The sequence below is a fragment of the Mus caroli genome, unplaced genomic scaffold, assembly GCF_978045245.1.
Source record: "Mus caroli unplaced genomic scaffold, Mus_caroli_1 scaffold_4, whole genome shotgun sequence".
Classification (NCBI taxonomy): Eukaryota; Metazoa; Chordata; class Mammalia; order Rodentia; family Muridae; genus Mus; species Mus caroli.
Genome location: NW_028227259.1, coordinates 149,336,711 through 149,361,363, shown reverse-complemented (window position 1 = coordinate 149,361,363; position 24,653 = coordinate 149,336,711). Strand labels below are relative to the sequence as shown.

The 24,653-nt window shown below is 50.4% G+C and overlaps 1 protein-coding gene across 14 annotated transcripts in view; it reads right to left on the bottom strand.

The window, feature by feature from the left end:
- Nucleotides 1-456: 456 nt before the first annotated feature.
- The window catches only part of Trrap (transformation/transcription domain associated protein), a 93,549-nt gene continuing 69,352 nt past the window's right edge, over nt 457-24,653 (bottom strand). For 5 of the 14 annotated variants that reach the window (XM_085837417.1, XM_085837421.1, XM_021163529.3 and 2 more), the window contains 17 exons: nt 23,713-23,848; nt 22,545-22,736; nt 20,196-20,424; nt 19,209-19,474; nt 18,745-18,845; nt 17,088-17,289; nt 16,474-16,638; nt 15,550-15,643; nt 14,234-14,433; nt 13,267-13,528; nt 9,677-9,902; nt 8,619-8,836; nt 6,318-6,502; nt 5,816-5,893; nt 2,927-3,130; nt 2,642-2,836; nt 457-1,507 (listed from right to left, as the gene is read on the bottom strand). In XM_085837417.1, the coding sequence (XP_085693543.1) occupies nt 1,223-1,507; nt 2,642-2,836; nt 2,927-3,130; nt 5,816-5,893; nt 6,318-6,502; nt 8,619-8,836; nt 9,677-9,902; nt 13,267-13,528; nt 14,234-14,433; nt 15,550-15,643; nt 16,474-16,638; nt 17,088-17,289; nt 18,745-18,845; nt 19,209-19,474; nt 20,196-20,424; nt 22,545-22,736; nt 23,713-23,848 (3,238 nt within the window). In that variant the 3' untranslated portion in view covers nt 457-1,222. The remainder of the gene's footprint in view (nt 1,508-2,641; nt 2,837-2,926; nt 3,131-5,815; nt 5,894-6,317; nt 6,503-8,618; nt 8,837-9,676; nt 9,903-13,266; nt 13,529-14,233; nt 14,434-15,549; nt 15,644-16,473; nt 16,639-17,087; nt 17,290-18,744; nt 18,846-19,208; nt 19,475-20,195; nt 20,425-22,544; nt 22,737-23,712; nt 23,849-24,653) is intronic. The other 9 variants (XM_029477034.2, XM_021163536.3, XM_021163537.3 and 6 more) reach the window with 6 other exon arrangements.

The following is a 24,653-nucleotide window of genomic DNA, read 5'->3' as shown; positions in this document are numbered from 1 at the left end:
CTCACCGCCAAGGCAGGACTGCTGTTCCCATCACCGAGGCTTTACATGGGCTGGTCTGCTTCTGACCCTGGGAGCCAAGACCTCACCCACCTGTGACCATGGGCCACCATATCTTCACAGGCAGCCAGCACCATCATCTAGAAGTCACACCCGGGGGCTGGAGAGATGGCTCAGCAGTTAAGAGCGCCAAGTGCTCTTCCGAAGGTCCTGAGTTCAAATCGCAGCAACCACATGGTGGCTCACAACCATCCGTAATGAGATCTGACGCTCTCTTATGGAGTGTCTGAAGACAGCTACAGTGTACTTGGATATAATAAATATTTTAAAAAAACAAAAGCCACACCCTACTGTGTCCAGGAGGGGCCAGCGGGTGCTGAGCTGGAAGAGGCGCCCATGGACACAGACGCTGACACAGAAACAGGGTACAGCCGATACTTTTATAAAATATTTATTCTAAAAAAAAAAAAAATCACACTGTACAAATTTAGCTAGAACATTCTCAATGCTCAGATTTATAAAAATGTCAACATAACAGACTAAAGGGGACAAACGTTCACTGCTTTCTTTTTAAATTAGGAAGGAAAAACAAAATGATTTTCTTGTCTTTTTTTTTTTCTTTCTTTCTTTCTGGTACAATGATAGTAAATCTCTAAAAGATATCCAACAAGCCGGCAGTAAAAAGAGAAAGGCTGGCCGCTGGCCTCACAGCTCCGCTCTGCACAGCTGCATCGGATCTGACTGAGGCCCGGAGCAGCTTCCCCTGCAGGCCACTTGGGCTCACTGAGCCTCATCATCAGTCTTGGCGAGATGGAGTGAGATCTGTGCTCAGAGATGCACGCCTGTCCCGCTGATCCTGCTTCTCTAACACTGTGGATTCCCTAGACCCGGTCTGACAGTGCGCAGTCACTCTGAGGTGTAGTTTCTGGAAGTTGGGGGATAGAGGGGACGTTCTCAGTCTGCCCTTCACACTGCGACAGGAGTACACAGGGAGTCCCAGTCTGGGGCTCCTCAAGTTAAAAGGCATCTCGGAGGCTGCTGAGTTCAGCTCTGCCATCACCAATGGCCTGGCCATCCTGTGTGCAGGGCTCCCTCCAGGACTAACCTCATGCCCCTCCACACACAAACTACTGGGAAGGTAACTGGATAAAGTGGGTAACAAGGCAGAGAGAGGTCTCAACAGCCAGGGGCTCATTTCACATTCTGGGTAGGGTGGCTGCTGAGGTCACAGCCATGGATGCCAGGCAGGGTCCATGCGACACAGGTTGTCCAGGCTGTTGGCAGCGGCCACCAGGGTGTTCACCTTGCTCTCCCCACCATCAAATTGGGCCAAGTTGTGCAGGCGGGTCATGATGGCAGTGACAGCTTTCTGAACTAAGGAAACCAGCTGCTGGCTGTCCATGTTCTCAGGCTGCCCCGCGGCCGACAGTGGAGAGGAAGTGTCCTCCTGCGTCTTTTTGTGCCAAGCAATGATCTCATCCCGGAGCACAGTTTTCAGAATGCCATCCACCTGCGCAAAGGAGAGGGGGAGATGGCTGTGTCACTGGGGTGCTGAGCCATCAGGGCCAGGCCAGACCTAGGGACTGCACAAAGCACTGCTCTATGGTATAATGTCAGGAGCATCTGATGAGAAGCCACTGAAATGTAGCCAGCGTCCTGGGCACAGTGAGAACACCAGCATCGGCAGGCTTCAATGCTGTGTCCTCTCACTGTGCTCAGGGCAGAGGTGCTGAAGGCATCATGGCAGTGAGTGGAGGACAAATCAATGCAGCCCCAGCTTGGCTTGAGCTACACACACAGCTCCCCAACAAACCTGGTGACTCTGCGGCAAACCGTCCCGGAACACATCTGGGGAATTAGGGACACTAGGCCGATCTGGTCTGGATTGGACTGGTTTTAGATGTATGTACAGTAAGACAAACTGTCCTCTGAATTAACAGCCAGGAGAAGAAATGCCCTATTTACCATCTTACCTATTAACACAGGGCATTTATGAGCAGTCAACCTACGCTTATAAAAGTCAAGACTGTCAATCAAAACAAAACCCCACCTCCGCCCCACCCTTATGAACCAACCCCTCCTCCTGACGCTCCAGGCGTGCGCCCACACCCGCGCTTTACCTTGAATACCCTTGCTATTTGCCTGCTCATCAGTTATTTATTGATTTTTAAATATTTTACATTATTTTTATTTTTTGCATATGGATGTTTCTGGAAAACCTTTCTGTATATCGCCTGTGTGCCCACTGCCCACATAAGTTAGAAGAGGGCATCAGATTCCCTGTAACTAGAGTACAGATGGAACTGAACCAAGATAACTCTAGGTGTTTGCGACTGCTTGGGCCTCACTCCTGTGAAAGGCAGGCAGCAAGCCTGACAATACTTCAGCCTTTCACACCAAGAAAATGAGCCAGAATTGCTGTAGGGAGCCAATGAGCAGCGGACCAACCAAGGACCCTAGTTCCCTTTTGGCAAAGTGGCCTGACTTTCATTCTGCATATCTCTAGCCAGAGAACATTGCAAACCTCTAAATATTCCATTATAACACCCCCTCCTTGTTCACAGGCCTCAAGCGCCACTCAGGTCACAGGTCAGGAGAGTTAAGGAGTCGGTTCACCCTTCTCACAGGAAGATGTGAGACCTACCTTAAAGTTAGGCTGGGCAAAGCACCGTGCAACAGCAATCATGGAGGCAGTCAGCGGGCCAGAGACACCAATGGTGGTCAGGAACTCAGATATGTTGGGCGTGAGGCGGAAAGGGACTGGTCGGTTGGCGTCTAAGTCCCCAGTTGCATCATTTATGTCAAATCGGAAGTAAGCAACGTTCAGCTTACCCGTGTCCTACATTTCAGAGGGAGACATGATTAAGGCCCATGTCAGCAGGACACAGCCAGCAGTCACAGCAAGACCTGGCTGCTGACAGCAAGTTACCTGAGCGATCTGCAACATCTCAGGGTTGAGCCTATTTAGGTGCAGGACAAACTCTGCGAAGCCGATGAGCGCCAACTGAATAGTGAACATCTTCCGGAAGGTCCAGTAGTCTGTAGCGTTGGGGAAAGTGTGCAAGGCCCACTCCTTCAGCATGCTGCGGGGGACCATGTTGCTCTGGACCTCTTTGAGAATGTCTCGGAGGACCTGGAACACATCACTGTGTGACTCTTTGCCCATGTTCCCCAGCAGACTAAGAGCTCGTATACATTGCAACTGCTGGTTTACTTAGAGCCTCCCCTAAACACCGCAGATCGCGGTCCCTCAGAGCTTCATGTCCCCACCGCCTGTGCAAGTGAACGGAAGCCACGGCTGCGCAGAACATGCCTCTCAGATCAACACACAAAACTGCTTTCACCCTTGCTGCTCTGGAAATAACAGCCAGCTAACAAAAGGGACAAAGGACAGCTGGACACCAATATCCTCTTTAAATCATGTATAGAGGGATGTGTCATGAACCCAAAAGCTAATTAAAAAAGAGAAAAGACATTTGCATGAACTTAGTTTTGTCTTGCAAGATACCCAATCTCAGGAACAGCTTTAGCCCAACTGGGAAAGGCCAAAAGCAATTTTCCCGGGGGTCTAGAGACTGAAGGCTTCTAATAGACAGGTTCTTATCTAGAACAGTGGCTGAGTCCCAGCAGGAGCAGCGAGCCTGGTGGCAACTCCATGTGTCTTTCTGTCTGTCACTCGTCTTCCTACATCCTCAGTGGCCAGGACTGCTAGCCCTCGTCCCAGAGTCACCCTGACCCTACAGAAACCCCACAGATAAGGCCTGTGGCCTTCACCCAACCAAGACAGCGATTAGAAAACAACTGACGGTGAGCATTTAGCACTGAGGTGCCGGAGACCACACCACCAGCTGGAGCGCTCAAGAGTCTGGCCAAAGACAAAAGCAATGCAGGCCGATGGGGTGGGAGGGGCAGCAGCTTTGACAGCTCTAGCACATTCCTGGATCCTACAAGGTCAAGTGTGTTTGTGTGTGATCCCTGAGGCTCTGCCACAGTAGAAGTGAGGGGACGGCAAAGCTACAAACCACTGGATCATGCTGCCAGCCCAGCCCCAGACAGATAAGACACCATCAAAACAAACAGAAGGCGTTTTGGTTCAAACATCTAAGAAATCTGTCAAGTCAAGAGCTGGGGTGGTTTAGTGGTAGAGTGCCGATTTGTATGAGGCCCTCTCATCAATCTCCATTACTGCCAAAATACACACACACACACACACACACACACACACACGCTCAAACATCTATCAGACCATCTACTGACAACCAAAAGGAGCTGATTTCAATGGCTACATGTGATAGAACAGACTTCACAAAGTGAGCCCAGGAAAGTCACTAGGTCACATAAGAATGTCTAGAATTTACTGTAAAACAACAGATGAGGGGCTGGAGAGATGGCTCAACCAGCACCGTACTCTCGAAGAGGACCTGGGCTGGGTTTCCAGCACCCGCATGGCTGCTTGCAACGTTATGCAACTCCAGTTCCAGGGGACCCACCCTCTTCTGACCTTCTTAGGCACCAGACATGCTAATGATCCACACACATGCATTCAGGCAAAATACCCACAAACGTAAAAATGGATATTAAAAAAAGGCAAGTTGTCCAATTTAAAAACAGGTAGAGACCTTGAGCAGGTGTCTTGCAAGGAAAAAAGATAGCCAGTAACACAGAGAAAACCCTAGCCATTGCAACTACAGTGACGCAGCCAGCAGTAGCAGCATGCCACACCTTCCAGGGCAGCTATGGTTAAAAAAAAAAAAAAAAGCCAGGCAATAGGCACTGGGAAGGACACAGAGGAGTTAGGGCACACTGCAGGCACCCTGGGATATTGCTCACCAAACTTCTAAACATTAAGTCACCAATTGACCCAGTAATCCTGCATCCAGTCCATCCAGGTGTAAAGAGAAATACATACTCAAAAGATGTGAGCATGAATTCAAACAGACAAGGGCAGCAATGTCCACAGCAGCTCTTGTTATGTAACCAAAGCGTAAATCACTCACTCAGAAGCCCGTCCGCTGACAAGCAGACAAACTGATCTAGAGTATAACATGACAATGAAACAGGAGCCGGCGCAGGCTAACCATCCGGATTAAAGTCATGTAAGTGAGAATTCAAACACAAGTCCAGTTCCATTCACGCCATGCCAAGACAGGCAAATGCAGGCCTGTGGCTCGGACAGGAGAGAGAAGGGAGTGGTGGGTGACGGCCATACAACTGGAACCAGCCAGACACTCCATGCCTTCAAGGATGACCTCCACAGCATGCGGCTTTCATCTCAATAAACGTGTTATTAAATCATGGAAATGCACGGAGTTGACACCAACCAAACCAATCAGGTGCAGAGAGGAGGCTGAGGATCTGGGATGGCTCAGTGTGGCCTGCAGTTCCCTTCAGGCTGTACTTAGGCAGGACCAACAGCAAGCCTCAGTTATTGGTGAAGCACACAGCTTTAGCTAATGGCTTTCTCTGTCAGACAGAATGATGGTCCCTCACGAACACCTCACATCCGCCCAAGGGGGCACAGAATGACCAAGCCGTGACCTGTGCTATCAAACACCAATTCTCAAGGAGGCTGCCCAGAAGCCTATGAGCAAACAGAGATTCACTCCCTCTGCCTCAAGAAGCCGGGAGCTGCCTCAGCTCCTGGCGCCAGGCCCATGCCGAGGAGATGGAAAGGAAGCCCTATGGGCTCTAGCTTCCTAAATAAAACTTAATGTTGCAGGGCCCAGAGAAACTACAGTGAGCCCGGGGCAATACAGGGCAGGTCATGGCTCCCACCCCGTGGCCTCTCCTGGTAATGCACAGAAGGACCCCGTGGCACCTGGGGAGGGGCCAAAACAGCTGCCTCTTGCCGCTCCACACAACCCTGGACAAAATCTTCCCAGCCAAGGGCAGGAATCTGCAAATAAGGAGAGGGCCCTCTGTCACCCTGGGAGCACAAGCTGTCTGGGACTCCTGTGGCCCACTCAGTACTCCTGCCCCAGGCAACCCAAACAGCTGGGTCCCAAGGTTTTAGTGTGCCATAGTTTGCACTTTAGAAACCCCACAGGGTCTAAATGTGTGTTACCCAATCACTGGCTGCCAAGTGAGCATGGCATCCACTGGTGTTTAACGTCTAAGTTCTGAGCTTTTCTGTAAGTGCAGGGCAGGGACAATGGACTCTCTGAGGTCAGGAACCTCACCACAAACCCCCTGCAGCAGATGGTCACCAGCCATCTGATCTTGCCCATCTCATGAGAAGTGGAGTCCCTCGCGGAACATCCCACCGCAACCAAGCAGCATGGACGGAGGCCCCGGGAGGTAGCTGGCCTCCTGCCTGGTACCTGGTGGCTGGCCTGGGTTCCCCGTGCCTGCACTGTGGCCAGCCTGTCATAGTAACGGGAGATGGGGTTGTCATGCTCAATGCCTTTCTTGGCACAGCGCTGCTTGTAGATCTCCACGAGGGAAAGTGAAGAGGGGTTGTCTTCCACGAGGCGCATCTGCGGGGACACAGCCACAACCCGAGGAACTGAGGAAGAAGGGGGCAGTGAAGGAGAGTGAGCAGGGGTGAGAGCGAGCGAGCGAGCAGGTTAGCACTCTTCCCCTTCCCACCACCAGCCAGAGCACAGCTAACTGTGTACCAGAGAAAGCTGGAAGAGCCCATTTACTGAGATGACATAAAGTTGTCTGTAGGGCTAACTCCTCCCTGGTTGCCCCAAACATCCTTAGCAGGGACTCTGCTCACACTCACTCCTCAGAGGCCTTCCCTAGCTGGGCCCTGCCTGGGCTCTAAGGCACTTGTTGCATTCATCTACCTGCAACCACAAGGGCTGGCTCCATCTCTTTTTCTGCAATTTGAGATCCACTCACAAGAGAAGTCCAACGCTCTGTTCCCATGACCACTACAGCATCGAGATATGGCTTCTTGGGCAGTGTATATTTTAGGATGGCATTTGCCATGGCCAAACTCCTGACCTCCAGCTGGGAGCCAACCAGTAGGTAGGTAGCCACCTGCCACCTCTATGCCACAGTTGATTGCGAAGCCAGCTGTCAGTCACTGCCTTTGTGAGCACTGCAGGCTCTTTCTTTATCCCCATGGGGGCAGCTCACTGATTAAACAGGCTTACTAATTAAGATGCCAGCTTAAGGAATAGAGAGATTCCACTATAGTCAGTTGGAGGGAGTCAACTGAGACCGATCTCCTTGGGCTGCAGACCCTGATGCACCCTGTTCTGTACTGAGCCCTAAGCATGGGTAGCCAGTGGGCTGCTTTCTAAGAGCAGAGAAATCTGACGAGACCTCAGCTAGACCCCAGCTGCTAGCCTGCTGCCCTGGCTGCCATCCATGAAAAATTCCCATGATTCCAAGCTAACAGCCTGGACGTATTATGGACCACCAGCCCAGTGGTGGGAAGTAGCAAGGACCATGCACATACACATTACAGTGCACACAGCTTTCTGACACATGACAAACTTCTTCAGGTTTCTTTTTGGAATCTTTCTGAAATACACATCCGGGCATGATGGTGTATGTCTTTAGTCCCAGCACTAGAGACACAGAGGCGGGTGGATCTGGAGTTTGAGGCCAGCCTGGCCTACTATCTCAAAAAGCCAAAAATATGTAACAACAACAACAACAACAAAAGAGAACACTTTCCAAAACCTAAAGACTCATTTCTATCTCGATTTACTTTCTGTATGTGTGTTTTGCCTAAATGTATGTATGTGTCCGCTGCTCATACATGAGAGAGAATGCCTGACGCTCACAAAGACCAGCAGAGTATCACAGATGGCTGTGAGCTTCCATGCGGATGCTGGGAAACGAACCCAGTCCTCTGGAAGAGCAGCCAGCGCTTTTAAATGCTGAGCTCTCTCTCTAGTCCCTTACATTTATAGTTAAGTATATGAATACCCTGTATTCATGTGTGCAGGTGAGTGCAGTTGCCCACAGAGGCCACAAGGGGGAGTCATATCCTCTGGAACTGGAGTGACAGGGCTGTAATGTGGGTGCTGGAAACCCAACTCCTGGAAGAGTAGCGTGCAGTCTTATTTACTGAGCCACCTTCTCCAGCCCCCGAATCTACTGATTTCCAGATATTAAAACTTGAAAGTCATATGCCTCTCATCAAAATGAGCTAGACTAAGCTAGGCCTTTTAATCCCAGCACTCAGGAGGCAGAGGCAGAGGCAGGATGATCTCTGAGTTTGAAACCAGCCTTGTCTATCTGCATAGCGAGGTCCAGGCCAGAGAAATTGTCTCCAAGATGTGGGGAGGAGGTCAGGGGGGACTGGTTATAGCTTTGCTGTCAGAAGAATGTTTATAGGATTGGAGCACAGGCAGTGCGGGAGGCCCCCAACTTCAGAGCTCACACACAAATGCCAGCAACCCTAGGAAAGAGACTGTACTCAGCACTACCTGCTAGCATTGCTTGCTGCCCTCGGGTTAGCCCGGAGACAAAGCAACCCCACCCGATGCTACAGCCCACAAACAAGGCTATGCAGAGCTGCTCACAGGAGGGAGCCCAAGTGAGAGCAATCATCCCACAGGGAGAGACCAGTGGGGACAAGGCATGCGGCTGCTGCTCCTTAAAGCTTCCCATGGGAGGATGGCCTGAGCTGCCCTGTCCCTGAGGTGTGGCTCTCATACCTGTGAAGAACAAGTGCCTCTTGGTGGTCTCCTTCCTCTTCTCCAGACAAGGGTTGAGCAGGCGCAGCAGCTGCAGCACTCGCTCCTCCCTGCGCGACTCTGTGAGGCAGGCATCGTTCATGACCAGGTACGGGTAGATCTTGCCGTTGTGCCCACGGATGTACAGCCTGCGGGCTGCTGTGTTGTGCTTCTGCACAATCTCCACTCGGGGCATAAAGCTACAGGAGTGAAGAGAGGAAGGTATGAAGCAGGGACTTCCTTGGGGAGAACAACCTTAACTACCACAGACGAGCAGCAGCAGGGCGGTTCAGCAGCCACGGTAACCTAGGATGCACTGAGGATGGACAGAAGACAGGGAGGAAAGGAAACAAGTCCTCCGTGTGGAAGGGCAGAGCCAATTCAGAAATAAGAAACGAGCTGCATGTTGGTGGCTGGAGGCTGCGTCTCCCATGGGCTGCTCACAACACAGCAACCATGACAGCTGCCAGCTCAGAGCCCAGTTTCTTTCATTTACTCATTTTGGCTTTTTCTCAATTACATTTCTATTTCATTTGCATACATGGTGTACAACTGCAGTCAGAGTTGTACACTCTTCCCACCACGTGGAGTCCAGGTATCGAACTTGGATCATCAGGCTTGGTGGTAGGCTTCTTGCCTCACTAAGCCATTTGTTGGCCCCTTTTCTGCTGTTCTGGCGAGGGTCTCACCCGACCTGCCTGGCCTAGTACTTCTGTGGAAGCCAGAGTGGCTCTGACTCGAAACCATCTTCCTGCCTAAGCATCCAGGACTTACACATGGGTATCACGTGCCATCACAGACTCACCGGAGTCTAGTTATGCTTTCAATACTGCATGTTAAGAGTTTAATCAACAGCTGGCAGTGCTCTGCTTGTCCAGTTCTACACTGACTCTCAAAGGGTTTCTGCAAACAAGCCTGGCCTTCTGATAATGTCAGGTCCTGGACGGAGCTGTGTACCTCATACCGAGGGACCAGCAGAGGCAGCGCGCCAAGGCCAGCCCAAAGCCCGCCCTCTGCACTGCTAGGCCCTGTGTGCTCACCGAGCGATCTTGATATAGTAATGTGTTGGCTTAGGCATCAGAAACTCTCCAGGGATCTCCACTTCAGCTGTCTGAGCTGAGAAATTGCTCAAGAACCGACATTTTTCTTCTATGAGGAAGAACTTGGGAAGCTGCTTGGTTTTAGCCTCGAGGATTTTGATCCACTTTTTCAACTTAGAGATCAGATTGTGAAGCTTCATGGATCCCGGGACACTGAAGTCGAAATCTGCAGGTAAAATAAACATGATTAAAACAAGCTGTAGGGGCTGAATAGAACTCAACCAGGTTGGTTGCAGTGCCTGCCCAGCATATAGGAATCCTGGGCTCCATCCAGGGACAGGGCTGAGGAGAAGGCTAAGGGGGACAGTGGACACTGCCTGTGGCTGTCTCATCTTACAGCCCTTGCAGGGACTTCACTGCAATGGACGCAGTCTGTTTCTGGCTAGTCAATGTTATGTTCTTTCTTTTAATGACATCTATCTTGTTTGCTATTAGACTTTCTACATGATGACTGAGATAAGAACACTCTATCAGTGAACTGTGCTTCATGCCCTGTCACTGAGTTCCACTGAATTCCACACATGGGGCAGGAGGTGTAGCTCAGTGGTAGAGTGTCTGCCTAGCTCACACAAGTCCTGGGTCCATTCCACAGCACCACAACATGTGCTCTCTGAGGCTCATCCCAGATGAAGTGTGCACTAGGAACTCCCTTAAAGTGTCCAATCGGGATGAATGACACTCTACTCTGCCATGCTGTGCCTCCCGAGAGAACCTGTTTGCTGTCTGGTTTGTGGATTAGCAATGAGTATTCACGCACACCTTGCTGCATGGAAGCCCTCAGCGCTCTCCCTTCTCTTTAGGCCTGCCAGTGGAGATAAGCGCATCACATATGCACAGGGTTCCTGAGAAGCATCCCTGTGGGAACAGCTCACGCTATAGTCATTCAACTCTGGCTGTGAGCTAAAGAAACACTGTGATTTTAACTTCTTTTGGCTTTTGAGATCTAGTGTGGGTCAAGTGGAACCATGTCACCAAACAGAAAACTGGTAAGGTCGAGCACATTGAGGAACCATGGCAAATCTCGTAATTGAGAAGGGTTCCTGTCCTGGAGCAAGTGTCTACCACATTCCACTAAGAAGACCATGGCATCTGGTCACATAGCACGGAGCCCAGAGTTCTCCATGCTGATGAGGTATCTAGATGGGCTGCCCAGAGGATTTAGCCAACTAAGCCTCCCTTTCCCAACATTCCCCTTTACAAAAGGCATTTAACCTCTGGCCCACCCTGAGTAAGTTGTGGACATCCATCTTTCACTAAACAGTTTGGACAAGCAGGACTGTCTCTCATCAAAACCTCCGTGGGGGAAACCTTGTTACCAAGCCACACCAGCGAAGTCTCCTACAAAAGGCCTCTCCTAGCTCCAGACACTCACCCTTTCACTAAGCTAGATTCCCCCAGCCCTAGGCTCATTGCCAATCCTCGGGGCCCATTCCCATCTGAGTGCCTGGTAGTTTGGGAACCACAGCCTCGGCCCCTGCCTGCACTTTTTCCTCACCCGGGCTGGGGGGCCGCCTTCCATCTCCTGAGTGGATGTTGGCATTCCACAAGCCCGGCAACCCAATGGTAGCGAGAATGGGAAGTAGCCTAGTGCCCTTGTATTCTGTCTGCCTGAGCGGTGTCCACACACCCCAGCCACAAGGCAGAACACAGACCCACACAACTGCTTCAGTCTATGTCTGAATCTCTTGCAGACTACATGTGATGGAAGGATCTGACATTCTGGATAAAGGCACTGAGGCTGCAGGTAAGAACAGACAGTGTCTAAGGACACTGTGATGGTTTTTTTACCGCTGCTCATCTCACAAGCTTCCCTCTTCAACTGGGTGATGGCACTGCAGACTTCTTAGCTAACAGCTAAGTAGTAGAACCCTACTTCCTTTTCTTTTCTTATTATTTCTATCTGTAGCTGTGTGATGTCTCTGTGTGTGAATAGACCGCACTGAGAGCATGGTTACAGGCTCATGTGCACGTCCTTGGATGCTACCTGACAGCTGAGGCAGGCTGTGTTACCCTCAAGCACCTTACAGTTCACACACAGGAGACCACCTGGTGAGGTGACAGGTCACACCTGCATGCCAGGTGGAATCACAGTGGGCTGAACAATTATGCAAGTAAAGCCACTTGCATAATGAACAGGTATCTACTGTAGGGACAGACAAACATAATACAGAGTTTTAATTGCATCCTTTAAAAATAGGAAGGCTTTAAAAATGACTGCAGTTTTAGGGTCTGGGGTGTGTGGCTCCCTGGTTGAGTACTTAGCCAGCTTGAGAGAGACAGAAGAGAGAGCAGCCCCATGCCCCCATGGTTTCAGTATATATCCGTGAATAAAGCACGTCTTCAGAGAATTACAAAAAAAAACGAAGCAAAATGTTTCATTTGATTTTGAGAAACTGAGGCAAATCGTGTTCCTATACCTACAGGTCAATCAGAGAGTTAGAGAGATCTGTCTGGGGTAAGCTGTGTATAGGAGGCACTGTGTCACGCAAACACACATGCGAGTTAGGGAGTGGTGAGGCTCCCTCAGATGAGGCAAGAGAGGCCTGGGGAGGACTTCTAGGAAAGAAAATGCCTTCACCTGGTCCCCAATCATCCTGCCTCCTGCAAGTTTGTACCCTACTTGTTGCCTTGAGGCCTGCACTTTAACCTTTAAAATTCTCCACGTCAACTTAAAGCTTTCCCCCAAAACCAAGTGAAGGAAGGCAAGGGTTTGGGCTGAAAACCTTCCCTTTCCTCTGAGGGTCAAATTCTAGCCCTTCAGTGAAAAATAAGACACGGAGTCAGACTGTTGACAGTCATGGGTTCCTTATGTGTGAGTACTGAGACAGGGTCTCACTATAACTTGATATGTAGACCAGGCTGTCTTGGAGCTTACAGAGATCTGCCTGCCTCTGCCTCATGAGTGCTGGGATCTAAACAAAATGCACACCACAACACCTGGCCTGAGGTTATGTTTTAAGAAAGTCTAGCTGGAGAGATGGCTCAGCGGTTAAGAGCACTGGCTGTTCTTCTAAAGGTCCCGAGTTCAATTCCCAGCATCCACATGGTGACTCACAAACATCTGTAATGGGATCCAATGCCCTCTTCTGGTGTGTCTGAAGAAAATGACAATGTACTCACATACATAACATAAACAAATCTTAAAAAAATATTTTAAAAAAATGATTTATGGGCTGGAGAGATGGCTCAGAGGGGTTGAAGGCATTGACTGTATAATGTAATCTTGACACCCTCTTCTGGCATGCAGGCAGAACACTGTACATAATAAATAAACCTTTCAAAAAAAAAAAAAAGAGCCGGGCGTGGCGGCGCACACCTTTGATCCCAGCACTGGGGTGGGGGTGGGGGGGTAGAGGCAGGCAGATTTCTGATTTCGAGGCCAGCCTGGTCTACAAAGTGAGTTCCAGGACAGCCAGGGCTATACAGAGAAACCCTGTCTCAGAAAACAAACAAACAAACAAACAAACAAACAAACAAAAAATAAAAGAAAAAAGAAAGTCTAACAAGCATGTGCCCAGTGCAAGCCTCACCTGTGGTGAACTGGCCCTTCAGCTTCTGGAAGACAGGGTCCTGGGCTGTGGCTTGTGCCCGGCGGGCCAGAGACTCGGAGGCTGCACTGGAGAACATGGTTGAGACGTTGGACACATTCTCCAGGCCGACCCCGAAAGTGCTCACCAGCTTCTTGACAAAGTTAAGAGTGTGAGGGGTGATCTTGGCGTCTGACACAGCACCGCTCTTTTCAAAGGCAACAGAGTAACATTTTGCCAGGCCCTGCTGGAGCTGCCTGAGCACCTAGCAGAAGAGACAAAGGTCATGAGTCAGAGGGCAGCGTGGCAGCCAGTGCAGCCCGTGCCATGTCAAGCCCATACACACCTTTACTGACACTCGGTGGGCACCACATTACCTACAAACTCTCACGGCCACATGGAACTGGCCAGAGCCCGGCAGGACACACTGCTGGGCAGGAAAGTGAGTGATAGTCTGTCCCCAGCTCAAGTGACCGCCCTTAAGGAGATAGCAGAGTGGAGACGAGGCTGAAACCCACACACAGCCACAGCCACAGCCTGTCCCTCACACAGGAGCCACCAGCAGCCAGTTAGAAAGGAACTGAGGCCATGAAGGTGTGTAAGGTAGCAAAGAGCCTTAACTCCATTTCCTTGTCACAGGGACACAGGCTGGCCTGGGACTCCTGAGTGCCAGGACTGCAGGAATGGACCACTATGGCTTGCTAATGGGGTGCTGGGATGAAACCCAGGGCTCTGTGTACTCCTGGCAAGCACTCTACCTACTAAGCTACAACAACCTCGGCCGTCATATTTCAATGACTTGAAGCTACACTGCTGTCTGGAGAACTATTTACCTAATCCACGGTGACATCAACTGTAAAGAGCTGTGCTGATCAGACACCCCAGTCTGAGCACAGCCATGTCTGCAGACACGTCTGGTACCATCCACTCCCTGTACAGGACGCAGCGGCTGCAGACCCAGGGCACCTACCTCTTCATGCCAGTTCTCTCTGAACCAGACCATCTGGTCGACGATGCCTTCCAGGGAAGACAGGAGGGTGGGGTGGAGCTCCCTCTGCATGTGCATGATTCGGCTGCAGCGCCACATGGGCGCTGTCGCTCTTATGGGCCCTGGATCTGATGCAGAATGGGACTGGTTACCCACTGAACTGGGCTGCTGTTGTCCAGAATCTGAGAGCAACACACACAACGCCAATGTCAGCGCAAGACCCACGGATGCCACCTCAGCGCATTACAGGACCCACTGGCCACAGAAGGCCCGTTCCTGCCATGGTGGGACAAGACCTTTCCTCCCAGGGACAGGGTGAAGATGGCCTGGTTCTAAGAACAACTGTCCCGCTTGACCGAGGAGTGGAGAGCAGAGTTAGTTCTGCCCTGAATACAGGTGGCCCAGGGAAAAGCTAGCGTGTGTGCCCACAGACTGCTTGCCACCCGAGAGTCCAAGCAGGTAAGGCTCATGGCTCTCTGAGCCCCTGTGTCATCTGCTGTCTGATATAAAATACTTGGAAAATCATCTCCCAACATATTCCTTGCTACAAAAGTTCTAAAGAATCTAAAAAACTGATCTAAATACTTCATCCAGGAAGGCCAACCCCCCACTTGCAAAATGACATTTTTGAAAAATAGTCACCCTCTGAGAAATACACTATAGAACAGAGCACTGCATGGCCAGCTTTCTGGTTTAAGACCACTATATTTAGCCAGGAACTTAGTAACCTTAATTTTCTGATGACCAAGCTGACGTCACTGTGCTCCCCCCACCCCCACCCCCGACTTGATCCTTCTCCCAGGCAGAGGCTCTGGTGCCATGTGTGGAAGCTGACTGGCTATGAGGCATCATGCTTACCAAGCACCCACACCATAAAGTCAGGTCTTTGCTCATTAAGGCTGCACAGGGCAGAGTCAAAGTCCTGCTCTTTGTTCTTAGGATCAGCTAGAGACTAGCCTGCTGACCGCTCAGACCGCCCTCAGCAGGTCCACAGCACATTTACACACTGACATCTTGGTTGTTGAGGCTTTCCCACAGTGGGGACCTCACCGGCTTCACTCTATCTCCAATAAGTCATCCCATGAACACCTACCCTCCAGCCACACACTGTTCAGCAATTAGGCTTGGTCCTCTGGCCCTGACCAAAAAGAAGCCTGACTACATGCGGGAGGGGAGCTGTGGGCAGGGGTGTGCCTGTCACAGTGGTGATCTGGGTAGCCCACCTGTTACGGTGATCATCTGGGGTACTCCCCATGAGCCCTCTGAGCCCCCTGCCAGCCACCCCAGCCACAACATACCACTCTTGTAGCGCTCCCTCTGCTCAATCTTCAGGGTCAGGTACAGAGTCCGGATGGGAAAGTAGACGGCCTGGGGATACACCCGTCCAACCTGCTGGGAGACAGCAAGGAGTCAACTGCACTGTTCCACGGGAGAGTTCTGGGCGGTGGACAGTTTGTAGGGAGCAACTGTATGCAAGCAGTGAATGGGTTTTTGTTGTGCACTTGGGTCAAAGAGGCCAACACCAAGCAATTGATGTAATATATAAAGTTGCTGACCAACAGATGGAATAGCTTGTTTAAAATCCCAACAGATCACAAATGCGTCTCATAAGTTCTACCTGGCAACCGACCACTCCTGGCAGATACCATACTCATTTCCTTCAGCCAATCTGAGGAAAGCAAGAAACACTGGCTCCGGATTTAACCAGTGAGACTCCCTGTGTATCCATTAGTCATGGGATTGTGCACAAGCCATTTCAGGTTATAAGTGACTCCCAACTAAAGGGCAAACCCACTAAAGGCCGCTCTGGTCCATGCAACTGCACGAGTAAAACAAACACGGAGGCAAGGTGGCAGGTGCCAGCTCTACCATACTAGCTTGTGACCAAGAGGACACCCTATCACTCAGACCTTTCAGACGTGCCACAGAACACCTGCTTCTGTGTGCAGCCACTGCATGGGCGACAATAGAGGAGACACTGAGACAGTAACCAGGCAGCTAAGCTCTAGGTCAAACTTGGGTCTCGAGTATCGCTTATGTGATCTCAAGAAAAACCAAGTCTTCTCTAGGAATCACAGGACAATCCCATGAGGACAGAACCGACTGGAGCGGTACTGCCTGGTGTGCTGGGCACCACTCAGGAGGAGCTGTGACGCGCTAACCCCGTCTAACCTACACCACTAGCACTCCTTAGGAGCCCGCATCCCTGACACTGCCCCCACCTGGCTGATGAGGTTCAGCAGCAGCTTGCCCTCAGAGCCCACCAGGCAGGTGAGCAGCTGCGGGATCCACGCCAGCCACTGGATGGGAGGTACACCGATGCAGTACTTGTCTACAGCATCCGCCAGCGTGTTCTTGTCATCATCGAAACTCAGAAGCCACAGCACCTAAAGCAGAGGATGAGTTTAGTTATGTGAAATTCTGAGAGCCTCAAAGGAGGCCCCAACCTTAGATGAAGTAGTGCTATCGACCATGAGGGAGAATCAGAACAAAGCTTAAAGAGCTTAAAGTGCCACCGCAGGTAGGGTTGGCACTGACTTAATGACCATGTATGCTGATGTACACTCCCAAGCTCATGTTCATGGGGATTTCAAAGGCCCCCTAGCAGAGTTTATTCATGTCTGCTGCAAACACTGACTCCGGCTGTGCTGTGCCTCTGCACGGAAAGCATGGAAGCTGGTTGGATTTCAGTTCCCTCTAGCCTTTCCCCAGGGTGTGTGAGAGCCCAGGATGTTCAGGCCTCTGTAGGGTGGGAAGTGAGCAAAGGCAAGAAAGTGGAGCTGGAGCTGGAGCTGGAGCTGAGCCCAGTCAGAGGATGGACTCGCCCCCAGCTCACCTTGGCCAAGTACTTCCTTGACTTGCTCTCGTTCTGATGCCGGCAGGCATGCAGGTAGCAGGTGATGGCAGACACGCCCAGGTGCAGCTGCCGCTCCTTCACGAAGATGCTCTCCAGGTAGTCCCCCCACATGGCCCAGGCCTTCACCAGCACATCGTGCATCTGCACGGCAGCCGAGAACGCTTTGTTGGCCTCCTCAGATCTGTGTGGAACCAAAACACATAGCATATGCCACCACTCTGCCTCACAGAGGATTTAACTATTGGCGGCACAAACTTGGACTAGGGAGGCTGAGGCAGTTTGGAAAACTTCAAGGTCAAAGCTAGCCTAGAACACACAGCAAGCCACAGGTCAGCCTGAGCCACATTGTCAGGGCCTATTTCAAAACTTATAACCAGCCAACTAAACAAACTGAACATCTGAGTCATAGTTAACTCACTCATGGAACTGCTGTGTGGCTTTTCCTATGCAGTCACTCTGATTCCTGGAAATGCCACGCCCCTGGCCACCAATCTGCCTTCCATCTGTGGGGACTGATGTATCTTCCCCATCAGACTGCACCGAGTACAGCATTTCCGAGGTCTCCACACTGCAGCATGTGTTCTGCAGCTCTATGGCTCCACTGTATGTGCAGAGGGTTGTTCACGTAATACTGATGCCATTTCCACCACACTCTGCCTAGTGCTGCTACACACACTCTGGAACAGTACCTGTTTGCTTAGGTCTTTTCAGACCAGAGGTTCTCAACCTTCCTAATGCTATAACCTTTAATTCAGTTCCTCAGGCTTTGATAACCCCCAATAATAAAACTGTTAAAAAAAAAAGTAGGAGAACCCTACTTTATAACTGTAATTTTGCTTCTGTTATGAACTATAATATAAATATCTGATATGCAAGCCCTGTGGAGGGGTTGTCTGACACCACCACCACCACCACCACCACCACCAAGGGGTGGAGACCCAGAGGTTGAGAACCTGATTTAGACCAAGGAGCAAACAAATCTCTGGGACCAAGAACAACTCAGCCCTAATGTTTTCTGTGCAACTGCCACTTGGTCAAACTGTTCCATGACGGTGATACCAGATACCGTTTTCCTACCACACCACTGATGTGTAAGAAGAATCAAGAAAGCCTAGGCCTATGTCCTTTATGAATATAAAGCCTCCACCCCCAAACAAAACTAGCAGCCAATTCCAGAAGCACAGGGAAGCCGTGAACAACTAGCAAGACGTGGGCGGGGCTCAACATGTTTGAAACTGGATCCTGGATGGATTTGGCCCACACACAGTTGGGGATGACAGGCTGTGACTCTCCTAAGTCAGGCAGGGGTGTGGTACGTCTATCTGTCTAGGGGCCCAATAGGATGACTGAGGCAAGGAGCTTCAGCCTTGACTGTGTAACGCAACAAGGCCAACTAGAACAACAGAACACACAAAAGAAACTACTGGACTCCTCAGACAGAGGCTGAGGGACAGGTCTGTGGTCATGCTGCTCGCTCTCCCTAAGAAGCTGTGCAGGGCTACATATGGCACTGCTGCTAGCTCCTCTCTGCAGAGGACACCATACCGAATGCCTCACCATGAAACCACGTGGTTTCTGGCTTAAAAGCCTTAAGGAAAAGCTGCAGCACCTGTGCCGTTCACCACAGTATACATACTTGTTGATCTGAGCCAGGAACATTCCCTTCAGGGCGTAAAACTCAGCTGTCATCTCCTTCGTGAAGTATTTTAGGTTTGTAGACTCAATAACTTCAAGGCCCTGTTCAGAAATGGTGAGAGAGGACAAAGGCTCTTAAAATTTATACACAACTCATTTCTTTTTACAAAGCCCTTCTCTGAAGCACCATATCCAGCCAGATTCTCTGCCTCTTCACACGGTCAGTCCTCTGAGCACAGACATGCCAGGACCGACCTTACCTCCTCTTTTATAATGGTTTCTTTATCCTTAAGTTAGCTCCGCAATGTGACCACAGATGCAGCTCTAATACTGAACAGTTTCCTTTCCCTTCTTCTGTGGGACAGACAGTCGTCCACTGTCAAGGCTGTGTTTGCAACATTCTCATCTTCCTTCCTCTCTGCCTGGCCCAGGAGCCCCGATGTGAACGCCCCTCCAGGACCCTACCTGCATGCACTCGTTCTTGCCCATCACTCCTGCCAGTTGGAGGTAGCATTTCACTTGCTGTCGAATCTTCTGGAAGCAATCCACGATGGGAACGGTGGGGATGGTGTGGATTCGGCTCAGTATGTCCAGCGCCACATTAACTAGACCTTGTTTCCGGGCAATTTTCCCATACTGGATGATGGCAGAGGCTGAGGCATGAACTCCAAGCATGGCGTTATTGGAGCTTGGGTCATGGTGAGAGCTATTTTCATATGCAGTCACAATAGCTAAAGAGCAAAGGAATTAGCTGTCAGGCACGTCACAAGCTTTCCCAAGGGCTCCACAATCAGGCTTAAAGAAAGAATGAAGACCACACGTAACATGGCTCATGAGAACAGGTTACCCTTCTGCTCTCCCTGGATCCCGCACCTCAGACTAGAGCCAGGAATGTGGCTTACTCTAACATTCACAAAACCCTAGTTTGTTCCCTACAAAATAAAGATGAGGCATGGCAAAGCATGCCTCCAGCCCCAGTATTCAGGAGACTGAGGAGGAAGGCTCAGAAGTTCAGGGCTATCCTCAGCCCTCACTCAGAGTGAACGAGGCCAGCTTGGGATATATGAGATCCTGTCTCCAAAAACGAAAAAAAAAAAAAGGAAAGAAGGGCCACGTGGAGTAAATGTGTCGTCACTGAATCACAAAGGTGTTCCTCAAAGGATGCTTGGTGGATAGGGCAGGAAAACCAGGAACAGATACAAAGCCACCGGCAACGGGGGTGGCTTTGAGACAGAGCGCTATCACTCAGTGGCGCTGGCCTGCACCCAAGGTCGAGCAGGAATTCCTGGCTAACTAGAAAATGTACCAGGTGGGTGGGACACAGAGTACAAAACCTTCCCAGGTTCAACTCTGCCCTCGTCATTACCACCGTTACCTTAAAATCTGGGGAAAAACAAAAAACAAAAAACAAAACGACATGAGACCAGCAGAGCAGGGTGTCTGGAAAATTACATGATGAGTGCATGCCGGACCAGGTCGGTTTACCCTGGTAATGGTGCTGCCGCCACATGAAGACGCTGCTCCAGTGGGACAAGTCGTCAGACACGATGGGCAGCCGGTTCCTCCAGGTCTTCACCACGGTCTTCATGTCGTGGAGGCTGTTGTTCCGGCCCAGGTTGGTCGGCTGCAGGCCTGCATTGATCTGTGCGGCCTCCTGAAGCTCGATGATCTGCTGGGCAGCCTACGGACAGACCAGGGAAGATTCCACAGCTGGGGGCTGGGCTGAGAACTTGCCACCACGCCTAAGAACCCAGGTTTGAGTCTGAGCCCCAGAACCCAAAAGGTGGAAGGAGAAAACTGATTCTGCAAAGTTGTCGTCTGACCTCAAGACTCTGGGCCAAGGTGCATACAAAAATACAAAACAGTCCACAGCAATGAAAGGCTTCCAGAAAGTCTTCTTATGGGTGTTGCCTGGGTTTTCACTACGATTTTTTAGTTGGGAGCTGGCAAGATGGATCTGTGTAAAGGAGCTGACTCCAGGACTGAGGGCTTGACCTGACCTTTGAGATGCGGTAAAGAAGATGCCCTCTGACTGTCACATACATGTAAAGCTAAAGACACTGGGTGTGGCAGTGCACATCTTTGAGCAGTTGCAAGGAAGATGTATGAGTCGAAGGCCAAGCTGAGTTCTATGCCAGCCAAGGTCCCATAGTGAGACCCTGTCTCAGAAAACAAAGCATCCCTGCCTGGGGCACACGCTTTTTATCCCAGCACTTAGATCCCTGAGTTTGAGGAAAGCCTGCCTGGCTACAGAGTGACTTCCAGGATAGTCAGGCTATGCACAGAAAATCTGTCTTGAAAAAACAAACAAAATAAAAAAACAAAAATCAACAACAGAAAGATTTCTTAGCTGTGTGGGTCCCCTACAACTGCCATGACAGCTGGTTGCGAGCCATCCTGTGTGTGCTGGGAACTGAACTTGGGACCTCTGGAGGTGCAGTCAGTGCTCTTGACCGCTGAGCCATCTCTCCAGCCCTAGTAATCATCTCTTTAAATGCGGTAAGGCCCGTCCATACCCAGATACCAACACAGAGTTATCTCACAGTAGTGAGACTGCTCGCTTTCCACTCACATTCCCAGACACTCAGACGTCAGGATACAGTGACACGCTGCATTATACACTACATGGTTTGAATGTACAACTGCACAATAATTCCTGTCTTCACAGTTAACTGTCACTCATGGCTGGCACTTTATCAACCATTAACTGTTTCCAGGCAAAGACAGCTTCTCAGTGATCACAAGGGGGAGCTGCTATGAAGGCCCTGGTCTCAACTGTGTGTGTGTCTGCCTGCCTGTCTGTCTGTCTGTCCTACATGTACGGAATCAAAAGACGTGAGAAAACCCATCAGCCACAGCAGCAGCGACCCTCTCCTGCACTGCAAAGTCTGCCCGTAACTAAAAAATTGAGACTGTTTCAGTCACCTAAATTCAGACACTTACATGTGTGTAAAACGACACATACAGGTCATTTTAGGATACTTTAAAAAAAACTAGAGGTAAGAGGCACACAGAAAAGCACCAAAATGCCAACAAGATACTGGTGGGCAGAGGCGCGGCTTCCCAAGTCCACATTTCTAAGAAGCTGTGCTGCTGTGCCCCGAACCCCTGCTCCCAGGACTCACTGGGATTTTAGTGACCTTAAAGCAACTGCAGGATTTTAAGAGATACTCAGGACTGCATCAGCAGCAGGGAGAACCCAGATTAAATACTAGTAGCTCTGTAAAAAACAAAAAGGACCCCCTCAACACACATTCTGTCCCATGTCCCACACAAGTCTTCCAGTCAAGAAGCCTGTCACTGATGCTGTCATCTGCCCTTTATACCTGCAGAAAGGGAGCCCAAATGAACTACTGCAGCTAGCTCACACTGTAGCCCACATTGTGCTGTATAAAACAGATTTTATACGCACCACGGCAAACCCAACATACTGGTTCAGTGTCAACAGGACTCATTCAAATGCCAGAAACCCTGCTACTGATGCCCAAAGGTGGACATCAGGACACAAGGCACTTGAGTCTTTCAAGGCTGGATAGGACCCATCTCACACTGGTATGGTAAAATCAAAATCACTTGTGATAATGTTTCAGACCCCAAAATACAAAATGCAAAGTCACCCAGTTTTTCTCTGAATGTTCTGACTTAAGAACACTGTCTACTTTCTGAGAATAAATTGCCAGAGAAAAGGATGCGACCAGGGTAGAGAGTCTCCCTTACCAGCTAGCTCATCCATGGACCTCAGCTGCTCTGCAGCTCTAAGGACTCCAGGCTGAGCTCTGGGAGGGAAGGGGCAGTACCTACCTGCAGAAGAGGTGTATGCACATGGGACACCACGTGGGGCAGCCGCCGCCACTCACGGATAGCCAGGCTGCTGGCCATCTCCACCAGGCGCTCAATGAAGCTGAGCTGCTGTTCCTCGGGGTGGCAAATGGCCAGGTACCCTCGGTACATGTTAACCTTCCAAGCCATCTCCTTGGGGCAGCTGACCTCCACCTGCAGTGAGAGACGCCAGGCAGGGTGCTGAAGGCTCACTCCCCACTGTGGCCAATCACAAGTACACAGAGATCCAGCCCGGATAGAAGAGCGGACTTTCAGTAGAGCAGCCAGGAGTTTACACTGCTCTCAGAGAGAAGAGAGACTGGAGCCCTGTCATGGCACCATACACACAGACTCCTCAGGATCAAGTAGGATCACGTCATGTTAAACAACTCACTCACACGGAACATCTCACTCATGCCTAGCACACGCACCGGGAGCCTGCCCCACCAGTGGCTTTCCAGACAACAGCAAACACGGCGGCCCGGACTGCTCTGGGTCCATTCTTCAGTCTTAGTCCTGATGATTCTTCCAACAAAATTGGCCAATGACATCAATTTAATTCTCCCAAATCTCTTCATGGATGTCCTTTGTGGTCAGAGCTAAGGTCTCTTTCCCTAGTGCTCATTTCCAAGCAAAGCGGAGTGACAGAGGACAGAGATGGCTTAGGGCAGTGCTTCTCCGTCTTCCTGACGCTGAGACCCTTTCATGCAGCTCCTCATGTGTGCTCACCCCAACCATAAAACTGTTCCCCTTGCCACTTCATACCTGTCATTTCGCTACTGTTAGGACTCATAATGCAAGTATCTGTACTGCCCAGTGGTCTTAAGTGATCCTTTGGTGAAAGGGTTGTCTGACCCCCAAGAGGGTCTCAACCCATAAGTGAGAACCATTGGCTTAGCGGGTCAGGGACACTCGTTGCTCTTGCAGAGAACCCAAGTTTTAACATCTACAACAGACAGCTCTAGGGGATCTAATGCCCTCTTCTGGCTTCTGCAGGTACTATACTACTTATACATAACAGACACACACACACACACACACACACACACACACACACACACACACACACACTGAATGCTCATCTACTACCAAACTTACTCACACACAGGAAAGATCTTCGATCCCAGTGACAACACGGTAGGGGTCTCACCTGCACCAGCGCCTCCTTCATGGCGGTCCAGTTGGACACCCTCCACGCACACTCCAGGACAAGGTAAGGGTTTATGTGTCCCTTAGACTGGCCAAACTCAGTCAGGGCTTCCCACTGGTTCAGCTCCTTGGAGCACCTAGGAGGCCAGGGTTAGGAGCAAAGCTCAATCAGGACAACACTGACAGACTGAGAGAGGCAAAGAAGGGTTCTAAGACAGCGTCACTACAGAAAGAGGGTGCTGGAGGACTGACTGCTGTGGGACAACAGTACCTCCTCCAGGAAGCCTGCCTGCCTGCCTGCCCTGGGACCACAGCTCAGCAGAGCTCTAGGTCCTGAGGGGAGGCAGGAGTGATTCATTTCATCGACAGCATATTTAATTACATGAGACATTTAATGTTTTCTCAGATTTTGTAGCAACCAACCCTTTGAAAAATACTCAGGAGAAATCCACAGACATGTTCTATTGGTTCTTTAATTCATTCATAATAAATTAACCCTGACTGGGTCTCACTATACAGACCACACCGGTCTCAAACTCAAGATCTGCCTGCCTCTGTGTCTAGCGTGCTGGGATTAAAGGCAAGTGCCACCACGCCCAACACTTCCATGGACTTCTACACCAGTGGCTATGAGTCACACAACTGAATCTGATGGTGGCCAGCAACTAAAAGGTTCTAGATACACAGCAAGCACACATGCTTCTGCCAGCACTTGCCATGCCCAATTACATAGTTTACACTAGCCTCGTGCCCACTATCAGGATCCTTATGCCCCTATGCCATGAGCTGCCCGTGGATGTTGCCAGAGACACCTCAGTTCAGAGTCCAGACAGACGACTGTGCGGTGACTGCAGTGCTTTATTGCACATACAGTTTTCTGACTAAGAGAAAATAGCCTAATAATGAAAAACAAAGACCTTAGTGTTCTCTTGCTATTATTCC